General features: G+C 40.6%; 1 protein-coding gene and 1 long non-coding RNA gene across 2 annotated transcripts; one reads left to right on the forward strand and one right to left on the reverse strand.

Moving 5' to 3' along the window:
- Nucleotides 1-3,062: 3,062 nt before the first annotated feature.
- Nucleotides 3,063-6,507, forward strand: LOC119646272. The gene is made up of 3 exons (XR_005248711.1): nucleotides 3,063-3,514; nucleotides 5,834-6,024; nucleotides 6,088-6,507. It is a non-coding gene; the product is annotated as an uncharacterized LOC119646272 (long non-coding RNA).
- Nucleotides 6,508-14,325: 7,818 nt separating this feature from the next.
- Nucleotides 14,326-15,802, reverse strand: LOC119646794 (L-xylulose reductase-like). The gene is made up of 4 exons (XM_038047383.1): nucleotides 15,642-15,802; nucleotides 15,327-15,579; nucleotides 14,559-14,867; nucleotides 14,326-14,498 (listed from the first exon to the last, which is right to left on the reverse strand). Exons 1-4 carry the CDS (start codon nucleotides 15,691-15,693, stop codon nucleotides 14,387-14,389), a joined length of 726 nt encoding a protein of 241 aa, XP_037903311.1. The 5' UTR covers nucleotides 15,694-15,802; the 3' UTR covers nucleotides 14,326-14,386.
- Between the last annotated feature and the right edge of the window lie 609 nt (nucleotides 15,803-16,411).

The raw sequence follows: 16,411 nt of genomic DNA on the forward strand, positions 1-16,411 counted from the left end.
CGTCGTGATCGATTGAGCCATTTTATTCTATTAAGGGCCTGAGCTGAATGCAGTCACGAGGCTTTCAAACCTCCATCCAGCGTATTAAGCCACTGTTGTTTCGGTTGGCCTTTTGGTCTTTTCCTATCGGCTTCAATCTTGCCGGGTGAATTCTCGTTAGCACGAATTACACGACCATACCATCGAAGACATCCACGATTGGTGCAATTTTAGAGATGAAACGTTCGTTGCTACGTCGATCATAAAGAACACCGGTTGTGGTTGCGCTAATGAGTGAAGCAATTTCGTAACGCATTTCTCCATTGGCTGATAACATTGACCCGAGCAATGTATAGGGTGGTGGACGTTGGATGTCCTGTGTGACAGTGTCCATAACAAGAAGAAAGAAAAACACCGACAGAGACACGAAGTGGTTTTGATGCACTCGCTACACTTCGAACTTTACTTTTCGGATAGTGGTAGAGCAAATTAACCCAGCGCACGACTTCCTCTGGTACTAGGGGTTGTCGTAGAGCATACCAGGAGAGTTTGCGTGGCACACGGTCAAACGTTTTCTCCAGATCCAGGAATGCAATGTTAAAAGGGAAGAAATGCAATGTAAAGTGCGGGGGTGTTTCCTTGAGTAACCGCGCAGCGCGTATTGCGTCAGTAGTTCCACAGTTCTTGACAAATCCGATTATTTGAACGATTTCCCGAATACCGTTGTCAATAATGCGTTCAAAAGTCTTCATGGTATGAGACAGCAACCGGATCGGTCAGTAATTTGAATATTCTGTTCGACTACCTTTGTTTCTGTATTGGAACTGTGGTATTTTCTTGCCAGTCAGCCCGATTTCATTCGTTTTATTGCTTCTTCGGCTTCAGTGACCCTGACAGGTGGAATTGCTCCGAATGTCGGCAATGCTTGTGGAAGTGGAGGGCGAACAAATTCTTCAATTGATATTTGCTCGGAATATTCTCGCCATCTGTCCGTCGCGGCCTGTCGGCTGGTAAGCAAAGTACTGTTCTTCTCATTAACGTCATTCCAAAGTTAAGTACCTTGGTTGATGAACCGCTTACCTGGCGGGAAGACCGAGGGTAGTATATGCGGTTTTGTGGATCGTGTATTCATGTATTCACAAGTACAAGAACCTTGGCTTGGGACCAGCATGCTATGTTAATAACATTACGGGGATGCCAATGAGCACTCTCGACCCAGATTATTTATTATTTTATATATTTATATATTTTTTCGATACCATAATACAACTCATCTTAAATTTTGAATACAACTGACATTCCCGGTTTCTTGAGGGCTGCAGTGTGGGTACTATAAACTTAAAATAGTACATTATATTTCACTGCAAGGTATATTGAAAGGGGGAAGGATGGAGAGTTTTATATTAGTGCTCACACTGTGATAGTGCAGGACCCATGAGGTTGTGTTGCCCGGGTGGCATTGGCGCGTTTTAAGGGAGTTTGGATGATTCGCCGTTCTTTCGAAGAATCTATTTATCAGGTTGAAAAAGAAATCTCGAAAAATTTTTCTTTGTTCGGCGGCACATTTCTATGCTACGTCCACAATTTGATCCTGAGTTTTGGTGAATATACCCGCTCTCTTGCGAAGAATAGAATAGATGCTATTAACTGCACCGCGTGCTTTGCTGATTGCCAGCTCAAGGTTTTAATAAAATTTTTGGGGATTAGTAAAATTTAATCCCTAAGTACTCTAAAGATGGTGCCTTTTGGTTGTTGTTGTGCGTGTGTGTGTCATGTTAAGAACTTAGATTTTTCTGAACGACTGAACGAAACATTCCTGATGTGGGTGCCGGGGCTCTCTAACATCGCCGGTAATGAGGAGGCTGACAGACTGGCTCGCCGAGGGTCTGGATCCACAATGGTGGGTCCAGAACTAGCTCTTGGAATCCGACCATCTACTATCAAGTCTACTCTGAAGAATGAAATTACAAGGATTCACGCAACCGAATGGAGAAATTTGAACTCTTGCCGGCAAGTGAAAATCCTTGTGAAAGAGCCTAGGGCCACTAGAGCGGCATTTTTGTTGTCCCTTAAGAAGTGGGACATGAAAACCCTAGTAAGGCTTTTGACGGGACACTGCCCCTTAAACTACCATATGGAAAATATTGGGGTAGTGGTTTCGGCTATGTGCAGCCAATGTGAGGAGGAGAAGACGACCCTGCACTTTTTATGCAGCTTCCCGGCATCCTCAGATCTCAGACGAAGACACCTTGGCAAGGTTTTCTTCATGAAGAATCTGCACACTCTCTGCCTCTGGAGAATGTTCTAAGATTCGCTAAAGCCTGCGAATACCGTAGGCGGGAAGCCATTGAATAGGCCACTTACGGGGATAGTACAATGGGCCTAACAATGGCCTGAGTGCTCGGAACCGCGGCTCCCTCCAATTAACTAAACTAACTAGATTTTTCTGTGGATAGATCTACATAGATTCAGGGTATTTAGGTTGTGTGCAAAAGGCTTAGGCTTGCCTTTTGGTTACTTTTTTATATGTTTTATATCCCGGCTACGATATCATGAGCCCAGAACTACAAAGTAATTTTCAATCGCTTTAGTCATCTTATCAGGACGAGTTTGATGAAGGAGATAATCATGTTGCCGAAAAATCCAATCAGGTCTATGCGTTCTCTTCAGCCGTGAAGGTAAGAAACTAGGTTGGTCATAAAATAGTCCCATTTCATTTCCCACGACAATATAGAATTGCATTTCATGGGGAATTCAGTTCGATTAATTTATACATATTTCCGTTTACCCATACAGAGAGAAAAGTAATTTCTGAATAAAATTCGGTTGGGGTAGGGACGATAGCCTTTTGTTTACTAATTATATGATTTATTAATTCACACCATTTAAACCGGAGATTTTTACGAAAAGATAGTCCACTTGTATTAGACTATCTTTTCGTAAAGCATTTTGTTCATAACAGCGTAATGTGAGTGTAGTAGTGCGTATTAATCTAACCTAAAAGCAATTAAATCATTATAAACAATACAATTCGCCAGCAAAATTCACCAAGTAATCTTGTTTCTTTTTAGAGTGGGGGAACCTCTTAACACCTTCCTGACATTATGGAGCAATGTGCGAAATTTAGAACACCTACTCCTCATCGATTTCGAGAATGCTTTTGACAACGTGAACCGGAAGCGTATCTGGAATGCTCTATACATTCCGGAAAAACAAACGGCTGTTATCAGAGCGAGATATAATAGCTCCAAGTGACGCACACTTCATCGGGGTAAAATCTCACAGGAATTTGAAGTTTTTAGCGGAGTCCACCAGGGTGTAACTTGTCACTGAAACTTTTTCGTCTCCTTATCATTCCTGATCTACGCTAATGACATCTGAGTGTTCTCTCGCCGCGTTGTGGAATTTGGCCAAATGGCTATGGATTTAGAAAAGCAGTCAACAGGCGCGGAATAGTAGAGGAGAAGTGCAATCTTCTTGGGAAAACGTGGAGGGAGTTGCAATAAGTCTCAGCGTACCGATAAGGATAGTCATGGTAAACACGCTATGCCCCATTTAGGAGATAACGGTAACCACATATTTACAAACGTCATAATTGTGTATGTGATAAGTTATTCCTTGTCACAGCCAAGTTGAATAAAAAATTCGACAAGTCCATCATCAGAAAGTCTCCGTCATTGCCATTTTCTCTTGCACTCATTGATGTGCAGCCCAAGATATCGCGCCGCCTGCTCGATTCGGATGAAGGCAGTTTGTACGTCTCGGGTCGTTCTTGACATGATGTCGATATCGTCAGCATAGGCCATTAGTTGGATGGACTTAAAGAGGATCTTACCCCTCGCATTTACCTCAGCATCACGGATCAGTTTTTTTAGGGTCACATTAAAAAGGACGCATGATAGGGGATCCCCTTGTCTTAAACCGTTGTTGATGTCGAATGGTCTTGAAAGTGATTCTGCTGCCTTTATCAGGCTTCGCACATTGGTCAAGGTCAGCCTAGTCTGTCTAATTAATTTCGTCGGGATATCGAATTCTCTCATGGCCGTGTACAGTTTTACCCTGGCTATGCTATTATAATAATAATCGTTGGCGCAACAATCCATGTTGGATCAGGGCCTTGAAGTGTGTTAGAGCACTTCATTCAAGATCGTAACGGTACACTAGGAGGCGTGGTCAGCATTGCGCTCGCCCGAGATTATTACCCTGATTTGACCCAGGTACTCATTCACAGCTGAGTGGACTGGTATCCGACGTCAAATCACGATACAAATTCCACTGCCACCAGTGAGATTTGAACCGCGACCTTCCGTACGACAGCCTTTCGCTCTAACCACTCAGCTATCCGGACACCCTATTATAGGCGGCTTTAAAGTCAATGAAAGATGGTGCAACTGATGTCCATATTCCAACAATTTTTCCATTGCTTGCGGCAGCGGGAAAACCTGATCTGTCACTGATTTGCCTGCAGTGAAGCCTCTTTGGTATGGGCCAATGATGTTCTGGTCGTATGGGGCTATCCGGCCTAGCAAGATAGCGGAGAATATCTTATAGATGGTACTCAACAACGTGATACCTCCATAATTGTTGCGCTGTGTCATATCCCCCTTTTTATGTATGGGACAGATAATGCGTCTTTGCCAGTCGTCAGACATTGATTCGCTGTCCCACACTTTAAGCATAAGTAGATGAACCGCTTGATGTAATTGGTTGCCTACAAATTGATCCAATTCGTCTGTAATTCCATCGGCTCATGGTGACTTATGATTTTTAAGCCGATGAATTGCACGGACTGTTGCCCGATACTTGGTGGTGGCAGTATTTGTTCGTCATCTTCAGTTGGCGGGACCTCCAACTCGCCGATGTTCTGGTTGTTCAGTAGTTCATCAAAGTACTCAACCCATCTCTTCAATATGCCCATTCTGTCGGAAATCAAATTTCCCTCTTTGTGTCGGCAGGATGAGCATCGAGGTGTATAAGGCTTCATCTTGCTGACTTGTTGGTAAAACTTACGCGCCTGGTGCGGTTGCTCCCTGTACTTTTCTAGTTCACAGACTTGTTGGTTCTCCCAGGCTTACTTTTCCGTCTGTGAAGTCGCTTCTCCGCTCGACGGAGTTCGTGATAAGTCTCTGCGCGTGCCCGCGTTCTTTGAGAATGCAACATTACTCGGTATGCAGCATTCTTTCGTTCCGTTGCTAACTTACATCCATCGTCGAACGCGGCGGTGACCGTATTTATGATAATATTCTTCCGGTAATTGTAAAGATCATTTGTAGATGCTTCGTCACCAGAATCTCTGTTGACTGCGGTTATTGTGCATCCATTCCCCCCTTATAGTAGTATGTTTGTGGCCATATCAATGGTAACGTTCTTCAGGTGGTTGTGAAGACCATTTGTTGATGCTTCACCTCCAGGTCCTCTGTTGACTGCGGTTATTGCAGCGTCCATTTTCCTCTGGAGTGGAAACCCGTCCTCGTTCAACGCATCTCCTGCAACGTTGTTACATCAACTTTATATTGGGACAGGGTATCGGCTAGCTGCTTGGCAGCTCTATGTCTGTACAGGGAGCGCACGTTCGATGAGAAAATACGCACAACTTAGTGAATATTTATTAAAAAAACGGCTAGCGCAATCAATGAATACATATTGTGATATTGTAAAGAATTTTTTAGAAAAAAATGCAAAATGGCAGTTTAATTTCTTAGTAATCATGTCCACCGCAAAGGTACTTTTAAGAAAACACGATTTTGAAATAATCGCGCTCAAAGTTTCAAGTTTGTGTTTTTCGTTTTAAAAATTAACTTATTTATTTCCATCGAGTTGTCGATTCCAAGGCTATAGAGTATTCCCTCTGCAGACTCCAAAACATGGATTTGAAGCTGGCTACAAGTTATTATAGCTTCTCTTGTGGCTGGAACTACAAGCGTTATATATGGCGATGATGAAGGTTCAAAAGTCTATGGACAACTGCTTTGGAGCAACGAGGTAGTAGTGCGTTATAAATAGATATAATTTCGGACCTAATGCCTCCGATCGTTTTAAAATTTGGTGAGAATATTCTTGAAACAATGTACTTAAAAAATATGCAATAATTTTTTTCGATTTCCGCAGCCATCCCAACTGTATATAACCCCTCAATCGAGAAAGAACAAGGTTAGTGCAAAAGATATGAATGACCCCTTCCTAATACAGCAAGCGGTCACAGGGAATTATGTGTATATTAACGTACCACCAACTAATAAAATCCTCCGGGGAAACTTAAGGGTTCCTAAAAGTTATAACATTTTTTGGAGCCATTTCGGTACTGACAAGGAAATAGGTTTTTTAACTTGAATTCGAAGAAACTGGAAAATTGATTGTCTTGTCTTACAGTGAAAGGTGAACTTCTTGATTACTTTAAATTGACTGAGATAACCCTCATAGAATACACATACCTTACATCATAGCACTGTGCATAGTCTGTTGTGAAATTTACGGTTTAGGTTTCTTTAGGGCTTCCCTCGATTTCATTTGATTATTTAGGGTGGCTTACATCCAAACACTAAATATTTTTATAATAATTACTTTTTACATCGGTCATGATATATTTTTTTCCATCAAAATTATCTATTTTAAAAACTGCACCTGCACTACAATCGCGAGATGGATTAAACTTACTTAAATCTAAACTAGCTTAACTAATAGTTACTAAGCTTCAACTTTTTATGTTTTTTGTTTTGATTTCTTATTTTCTGTTTAGTTGTCCGTACGTCTTACATGTCTATAAGCTTAACTTAGGCTTAACCTCTATGCATCCCTACCAGGCAAGAAGTCTTCAAAAGGGATAATGGGATAAATAAGATTTTACTCCTTTTGAATATTAATAAATTTTATTTAATTTTTTAAAACTTAATTTAAATTACTATATAAATTAAATAGTGAGGAGTCACCTCTTTTCTCCGGCTAATCTTGTTTCGAACTCCAACTAATATAGAAAAACAATTTTCCCTGTCCCTGTCGAAAATTGTTTTTCGATATCATAGCCGCCACGATTCAGCTCGAACCCATTTTTTAGCCTTTTCAGCGAGCCTACGATGGCACCAGCATGCCCGGTACGTACCGAAAGTCCCGACGACCGATCGCCAATTTCGGGAGGCGGATCTAGACCTTGATCTAGTTCTACTCCCAGAACGCAAAGCACTGTCGGCTTCTGCCAACTCAGAGACGGTGGCTCTTAATGCTGCCACCATCTGCTGCAGTTGAGCCACCTGGCTTGAGTTGTCGCGGAGTACATGGAGCTCATGAACTTTGTCCGTGATGATGGCTAACGTATCCAAAGACCCCGTATCAGCACATACCAGGATGACATGTATACTCTCCAGAAGCCTCTGCAGCTACAAAGATTATAGCAGCGCAGTGCCGACCTTGTACCAACCAACTGCGCAGCAGTTTGCTTGGCGCACGGTCACCTAGCATTCGCCGGAACTATAATTATCATAACATAATGTCAAAATTTTAACGAACGTAAATTAGAGATCTGTCAAAACTTATTCTCGCCATAATCGCATTGATTCATTTGATTACTTCAAGTTACTTACACCACTTCGTAGAGTTTCGAACGACATTTCTTATGCTGTAAGGAAGTCCGTGGCAAGTTCAACTGCCTTCTCGTTCAGTCCGGCTAGTGCGTAATTGAAACGAACGGCACCCGCTGTGACGTCGGCCAAAGTGAATTAGGCCTCGAGTTGGAGGAACCATCTTGCTGGGCTCCTACGCCAAAACGGCAGCACCCGTACGGCCACCGTAATTACTGAGGACATCGTTAGCGGAAACGAAAAACCCAGAAAACCCCAAGTGGAACAAGCGGAGTTCGAGACAGAAAGAAGCGAAAGAGCGGAGGAGAAGAAAAATGGAAAATGGTCATATAATATTTGCTAAAGAGAAAGAGGCGACTCTTGCTACCCAATGAGTTTTAGTTTTTTAAAAAAGAACCTACGATTCTTACAAACTTGGACTAACAATTAAAATTCATTGAACATTTATTTTCTTTGGTACTTTGGTTTCAGCTTTACGTGAAATCTGAGCGTAATTATGCGGTGTTTCCAGCGATTAATTATTTGAAATAATAAAAAAAACTGTTTTTTTCTTTTTAAGGTTTTGTGTGAAATAAAACCTTATTAGAATCGATTCGATGTCTGTCACACCCGATTTATTCGGAAACGGCTGGACCGATTGTCACGAAAATTGGTAAGAGTATGTGATCTGCCGTTCCCTTTATATGCAGCAACTGGCGCCATTTTGTGTTAACTTTAAGGGGGGCTCCCCATACAGGTGAAAGGAGGCTGCAAATTTTTTTTCACAGAATGTAGCCATGTGGGGTATCAAATGAAAGGTCTCAATTAGTACTTTTCGAAACTGGTTCAATATTTGATATTGGGTGAAACATAGGGGAGTGAGGGCTCAAAATATGACCCCCAAAAAGTGTAACAGGTCTCGTTCTCAGAACCTATCCAACCGAAAAATCCGAAAAAAATCATAGTAGTGCATCTCTATGAAATCTAGGCCTCAAAATATATCCGGTTCCGATATCTGCACAAATAAAGTTAATAATAGTATATTTCCATATTTTAGAAATTTACCCGGCACCCCCCTTATGTTCATCGCAGAAGTACAAAGTTTAGCATAGGTGTAATGAAGAACATGGTGCATAATTTGGTCAAGTTTGAAGAAAATCCGACTATTATTAACAAAGTTATAGGGGGTGAAACTTTACAATTTTTTGTGAATTCCGTGCACTCTACAACCTGCATGACGTCATCATCACATGTGAATTCGTCAATACCACAACGAAATGAGTTCTTATGTATGGGGGCGGAAAGAATTATTTTGTTTTAGTTTTTAGTCATTTCTATATGAATATCAATTACTCCAACCAGACATCTGTGTATATAGGTATATATGATAGTATATGCGTGCTAATGAACTTTGCGGGTAGTGCCTAATTCAGATAGATATAAGAAGTAAATCGGAAATATGGGTACGATCAATTGATATACGTGCATATATGTGTACAGTATTCGGAAATAGGCAGTTTGTTTGTTTAGGGTGAGCGTAATATCTACGGCTGTAATATGGACGTATGTCTCGTAGTTTGGAAAAATATGAAGGAGTATGTTGGATTTGTAACTATATACGGATAGAAAAATGTGCGTTGAAATTTCTTAGATAAGATGAACACAAAACCTTTATACCCGAAGCGCGAGCTTCCGGTATTCCGACTTGTTTCTTATTCGCTAGTGTTGATATTTTTCTTTTTGCAAAAAGTTCAAGTCCAAAAGACTTGTTAGCACTGATGAAGGGAACAAGTGGTTCCCGAAATATCGGTATTTGGAAAAATAAAAACATCAACACTAGCGAATATTTACGTAAAATCCATTCGTTGACTCTTCCTTCAGCTTCCTCTTCTTCCTGTCGCTTTGCGGAGGTGAAACAGAAAACAAAGGTTGATTGGGAGCTGCAGTTGTTTGGAGATTTTGTAGAAGTACGAATGCGAAACTCTTGCTTATAATCAAGATCTTTGTATTCCTTGGGCAATTTAGGAGATCGACGAAGAGAAACCATTTACCAACGACGTCGACGGTGGCCCTACTAAATTTCCTATTGACACTGTTGGGGGCTTTTGGGGATGGTGCACCTGCGGTTGTTGCGGCTGCTTGCCGGGCGATAACATATCAAGAATTCGAAAATCCAGTGCCGTCTTCTAGGATCTCCGCAATCAATATGGGCATCATTGACCACATACCTGTAAAGTTGATCATTCATTATAACTTTGAAAATGTTATACCGCGTTGCTTGCAAACCTTTTATGGAGACCATTGAAACGCCACTATACCAAGATTTTCCTTTAGTCGCAATTTGACGCTGCTTTTTTTGTGATTTTGTGGACATCAATTTCGATTCCGACGTCGTATGCCGGATTCGAGTCCCGGCTACGGTCATGGATGTCTATGACCGATGCGGACATATACTAAAGTTCTGAGTGCTAGAATTATGGTTCACTTGAAAAAAAAAACACAAAAAGCAACTATGCAGTTTACAATTAATAGGCCGCAGACATCATGCAATTTCTAATCGTGTATGGCCACGAAGATAATGATACAGACTTATTTACTAACGACATCGATTTGGTGTCATACGCCTATAACAAGACAACATCAAAACATTAATCTCATTTGGAAAACGTTTACCAGGAAAATGAAACTCATCGAGTAGTTTGTAGGCAGCCACATCAGTCCACGGCCAATGAGAGAGAAGATAAAAATGTAATAATTCCTCCGGTCCTTACTAGGAATTCTTCAACTGGTGAAAAATATCATCTTTCTTTGAAGTTGTGGCGTCCTGTGTACTTTTTTTGTAAAAATGCGTTCGCGATTAAGTGTTTTCTTCATTGCGTGCGACTCGTCTAAAGCTCTAATTTTTGCATGTGTAGCTAACCAATTGTGATGCAACAAATATGTACAAGGATGAAGTTTATAGAACGGGCACATGATGAATTGAACTCGAACCAAATAAAAATTTGGACTAAGGAATTTCAGTGTAAAGGTTTAAAGCGAAACAAATAATTACAATAATGGGCGGTTGGTTAATTCTTCATTGGAAAAGAGCATTAGGAACATCATTTAAATACAGACATATAAGGATATTTCTGGGTTTCTTCCGCTCAAGAACAGCAAGAGTCTGTTGAAGTACATATTGGGTGAATAATAATAAAAATCATTGACTATAAGGAATTTGAAAATTATCTACTTTTTGAATATATTTCCTTTACATATCTCCAAACTTTATTATATTCACACTAGACAGACAGATATTGCCCGTTACCGCTTACTGGTGCGCACAGTACAAATATACATATTGATCGTATGCATCTGAATATCTCCGTTTTACTCCGGGTAAAAGTACCCATTCATATATATACGAGTATATAGGTAAATTGAATGCCACTGGTTCTTCTGAATCGGACGCTACCCGCAACCTTCATTAGCACATTCATATACATACTATAGATATGTCTGTCTCGAATAATTTCATATGAGCCATGAGAATTCCCTTTCATATGAGCCCACTTTATTGTAATATATGATGATGACGTTATTCAATTCTTAGAGTGCAATAAATTCACACGAAATTTTCATCTTCTATATATTTTAATAATACATAGTTGGATTTCGTTTACACTCCTCAGAATTATGCCTTATTCTGCAGCATAAGCAGCATCAACAAATGATCTTCACAACCACCTGAAGAGCGTTATCATTGATACGGCCACAAACATACTTGACCTCAGCCGCAAAATAAAGTCGGAACGGCTGGTTCGGCGATGAATGTAAGCTACCAACAGAACGGAAGAATGCTGCATACCGAGTAATGTTGCACGCGCAGAGGCCTATTACGAACTCGGTAGAGCGGAGAAACGTGAAGACGGAAAAAGGAAGCCTGGGAGAACCAAAAGGTCTGTGAGCTCGAAAAGTACAGGGAGCAACCGCATCAGGCGCGCAAGTTTTACCAACAAGTCAGCAAGATATAGCCTAATACACTTCGATGCTCATCCTGCCGAGACAAAGAAGGAAATCTGATTTCCAACAGAATGGGTATATTGAAGCGATGGGTTGAGTACTTTGATGAACTACTCACCAACCAAAATATCGGCGAGTTGGAAGTCTCGCCAATTGAAGACGACGGACAAATGCGGCCACCACCAAGCATAGCAGAAACTGTCCGTGCAATCCACTGGCTTAAAAACCATAAATCGCCAGGAGCCGATGGACTAACAGCCGAATTGGTCGAATATGCACAGCGAATCAATGTCTGACGACTGGCAACGAGGAATTATCTGTCCTATACATAAAAAGGCGGATATCACACAGTGCAGCAATTATGGAGTTATCACGTTGCTGAATTCTATAAAATATTCTCCGCTATTTTACCCAGAACATCATTGACCCATACCAAAGAGGCTTCACTTTAAGCAAATCAACAACAGATCTGATCTTCTCTCTCTCGGTGAAAAAACTGTTGGAATATGGACATCAGTTGTACCATCTTTTCATCGACTTTAAAGCCGCCTATGATAGCATAGCCGGGGTAAAACTGTACACGGCCATGAGAGAATTCGGTATCCCGACGAAATTAATAAGACATGTGCGAAGCCAGATAAAGGCAGCAGGATCACTTGCCCTATCATGCGTCCTCTTTAACCTGACCCTGGAAAAAGTGATCCGTGATACTGAGGTAAATGCGAGAAGTACGATCCTCTTTAAGTCCACCCAACTACTGGCCTATGCTGACGATATCGACATCATGGGAAGAACCACCCGAGACGTACAAACTGCCTTCATCCAGATTGAGCAGGCGACGTGAAATCTTGGGCTGCGCATCAATAAATGCAAGCGAAAATATATGGTTGCAACGTCAGCACTAAAAACCAACCAACGACATCAAACTGCACTGGTCAAACGGGCAGAATAAAGATAGGAGACTAAAACTTTGAGACCGTTGATAATTTCTTCTATCTAGGATCGAAAATCACAACCGATAACAGCTATGACGATGAAATCCACGCACTGTTCTTGGCAGCCAACAGAGCCTATTTCAGCTTACGAAAACCATAGGTAGATACTAGAAAGCTACCACACTCCCCCTTGCTCCTCAAGAAGGGAAATCAGTGCGAGTACGCACGATTTCAAATTGCTCTGCCCTTGAGCATGAGCGAGATATAACGAAAACCGGATCATCTGTGTTTGACATGCTGCCCGGACTTGCCAATGTGTGATTGGCACATTTTTGTCTATGCAGAAGTGAATACGTGAAACTACTTTTGGCTAGATGGGTGAGCACGCATTAGTGCCATAGCTGACATATTCTTTTCATCTCTCTCTTATGAATACGATTTGACGAAGGTTACGGTTTGTCCTTCTTTAGCGCCGATCATGTGTACGGATAAATTTTCGCAATACATTTGTAAGTCGGGGCATTTTAGTGTGGGTAATACCTATTAGATATACTGTGACAAAAACTGTTTCCCTCGAAATGTCTCATCATAGGGTCAAAGCTCTTACTGTACAAGACTATGATCTTGCCAGTCCTCATGTATTCCTCGGACTTGGATCCTTAGCGATAGAAGAATCCTACGAATAATTTTTGGCCCCCTACATGAGGATGGGCGATTCCGTAGCCTACACAACGACGAAATGTATAAGCTATACCACGACCGTCTGGTTGTGAATAAATTCCGGCTCAATAGGTTGCAGTGGGCAGGTCACTTAATCCGAATGGATGAGGATGATCTAGCGCGAAAAACCTATAAGGGCAATATCTATGGTAGAAAAAGAAGAAAAGGGAGACCCTGCCTGAGATGGAACGATGGCGTAGGTCAGGACGCCAGACAGCTTATCGGGATAGCGAATTGGTAGACTACCTACCTTACTAAGGTAGGCCGGATTACGATTATTGTGCCATTGATAATGATGATGAGTTTAAGTGGGGTTTTCGTGTAAATTTCTAAAATATGGTAATATGCCATTATTAACGTTATTTGTGCATATATCGGAATGGGATGTATTTGAAGCGTATAGGTGTTTAATTATGATTTTTTCAGATTCTTCGGTTGAATCGGTTCTGAGAACGAAACCTGTTTAACTTTGGGGACTCACTCATCTAATTTAAAAAAAAAAAAGTTTCAAAAAGTATTAATAGAGCCCTTCATTTGACCCTTTGTAAAAAAAATATTTTTTTTTAATGTATGGGTAGCCCCTTTTAACTTTTAACAGAAAATTGCACTACTCTCTATATGTAAAATAATTTACGTCAAGGTTAGAGTCGCATGATCTCTCGTGCCATTAAGAATAATGATGATGATGGCTAGGATGAATAGGCGGAAACTATGAGCCACAACTCCACCACGAAAATATCATTCATACGATGTAATGCCCTATTATGCTAAACAGTATTGAGAATGCATTACGTATCATGTTGTACATTTTTAGAATGAGAAGATCAATGGTAATACAGCTGCGGTGGTCCGAGATTATGTGAAGGACAGTGTGTTGGGTGGAAAGCTGTTAAGTTCTAGGGTTCTTTCGGCTGATTCCTAGCACTTTTATGGGGCGTGTTGTCTCCAAGCTTCTTAATCGAATTATTAGTTGAACTCTTTCCAACAAAAATCCGCGGCCATACCATTTCAGAGTAAATACACTACACTATAACTTCACCAAACTTTTCTTTGTTATAGGACACCGGATGACAGGTGCTCAACGCAAAACTGATAGTAGCGCCTTTCTCATCCAAAGACTGTTCAGTTGAATAAAGTCTTTTGTAATATAGAACGGATATTTTATTAGATATTCTGGTTTCAATTATTTGAAAGAGACGCCTAAGCTACGGAGTAACCACCTTCCAAAGGAAGCGAATGTCCATTGATATAAGACGACTTATTACTTAGCAGGAAAACGAGAGCATCGACGGCTTCATGTACTTCTCCGAACCTGAAACAATATTGTATTTAAATTATCAATTTCAACCACATATGCTTTAATTGTAATTACCGGCGCAAAGGTATACGGTTCAATAGTGGACCCGATTTGGCTGGGTCACTCCATACGGCACGTCCCATATTTGTGAGAATCGCAGTTGGGTTTAGGGAGTTCACTCGAATTTTACGAGGACCGAATTCGAGCGCTAAGCTTTTCGAAAGATAATCGACTGCCGCTTTACTTGCTGTGTAGACTGTGTGTCCGAGTAATGCACGGCGAGCTGCTTGAGACGACATATTCACAACGGCTGCACCATCCTTCAATTTTGGAGACAATGTTTGAGTTACATTGAACACTCCCTTGATGTTCACATTGAAGATGCTGCAAATAAAATCGAGGAATGCACACGATTCGACATGAAATGAAATACTTTTTTTTTAGTGAATTAAGACCGTAATAACTGCATGGCATCACAGGCTGTTTGTCAAAATAAGTTTTTCACACCCCCCAGTTCAGATTGACTTGAATCAATCTGATATCCAATTTGGAATTTCCCCTACACTTCACGCACCTGTTTTCCGGACCATGAATGGGGTCGCTTCCACAATCCGAAAATTTGAATATGAACTAAGAATTGGTTATGCAACCCCAGCGCCATGTTATCAAATAATAAACGGCCAAGCAGGATTCTAATCATCGATTATGAATAAATTTGTTACAAGTTTAGTTAGGCTTATCAGTTTAGATTAGTTTTGCCTTAATCACTTAGATAAGCCAATAAAACCGATTTGGGCTTAATTTCACTTTTAGAAAATTCGGTTTACTTTTTCAGAAACTTACAAATCAAATTCTTCTTCGGTGAATTCTTCGAATGGCTTAACAATCGTTACACCTGCAATGTTCGCTAGCCCGTCCAATGGTTCAACATCCTTCAAAGCAGCCTTGGTTTTCTTCCAATCAGACAAGTCTACAGCGATGGTGCTTGTTCCTGGACATTCTTTTTTAAGAACCTCTAGTTGGGCAGCATCTTTGTCAACTCCAATTACCTTACATTCTAACTGGTGAAGACGCTTACACAAAGCATTACCAATACCTTTCAACAGCAAAATCAATTAATCTGAAATTTATTTTTTGTTTTCAATGTCAAAAACTCACCTAGACCAGCTCCTGTAACGAGAATAGTCTTGCCCTTCAAATCGTTCTCCATGTTTTTGGCTTTCGAAGTTAACTGCCGGGAAGCCTTCCAAAGATTATTTATAAATTCACTGACGCACGCCCTATTTATGTGGTCTCTTTCAAGAATTGATAATGGATGAAATGGAATAATCTGTCGAGAGTTCAAGGTGCCCTTATCAAGCCGAATATTTCATTCAATTAGTGAGTAGCAAGTGTGAAGTACACTCCCTACAGCTCATATGAAATCGGTATTGGTTCTCACCGCCATGCAGACATTTTTTCTGGGAAATACTTCCCACTTGGTATTACCGTGAGTTCAACAGAATATCGAAACAGTGTTTATTAATTTCGTAGAAGTACTACGTTTTTAAGGCCCATTTATTTAGTCAATATAATTCATAGAACAAAGAGATGAATAAAATAATTAAGGTGTCAGTAGAGAAGAATCTGCTGTTGATGATTGAATCGAAATTATTTCCCTTAGTGTACAGTTATCTCGAAATAACGCACTGATTATTCAAAAAGACAAAGTAGTGTTATATAATATTCAATAATGTATGATGTAGTTGGTACTGGTTTCTGATTAGAAGTGAATCGAGATACTGGGGGGACAAAAAAGCGATTTAAGTGTATACAAATACTAAAAGCAATCAATTCGATAATGTATGTATATCTTAATGGAAAATTTGCACACAGAAATAGATATTGTGAAGGGAATTGGAAATCTGGCAGTTCTAGGCATAGCAGCT

Source organism: Hermetia illucens, chromosome 1 (genome assembly GCF_905115235.1).
Source record: "Hermetia illucens chromosome 1, iHerIll2.2.curated.20191125, whole genome shotgun sequence".
Classification (NCBI taxonomy): domain Eukaryota; kingdom Metazoa; phylum Arthropoda; class Insecta; order Diptera; family Stratiomyidae; genus Hermetia; species Hermetia illucens.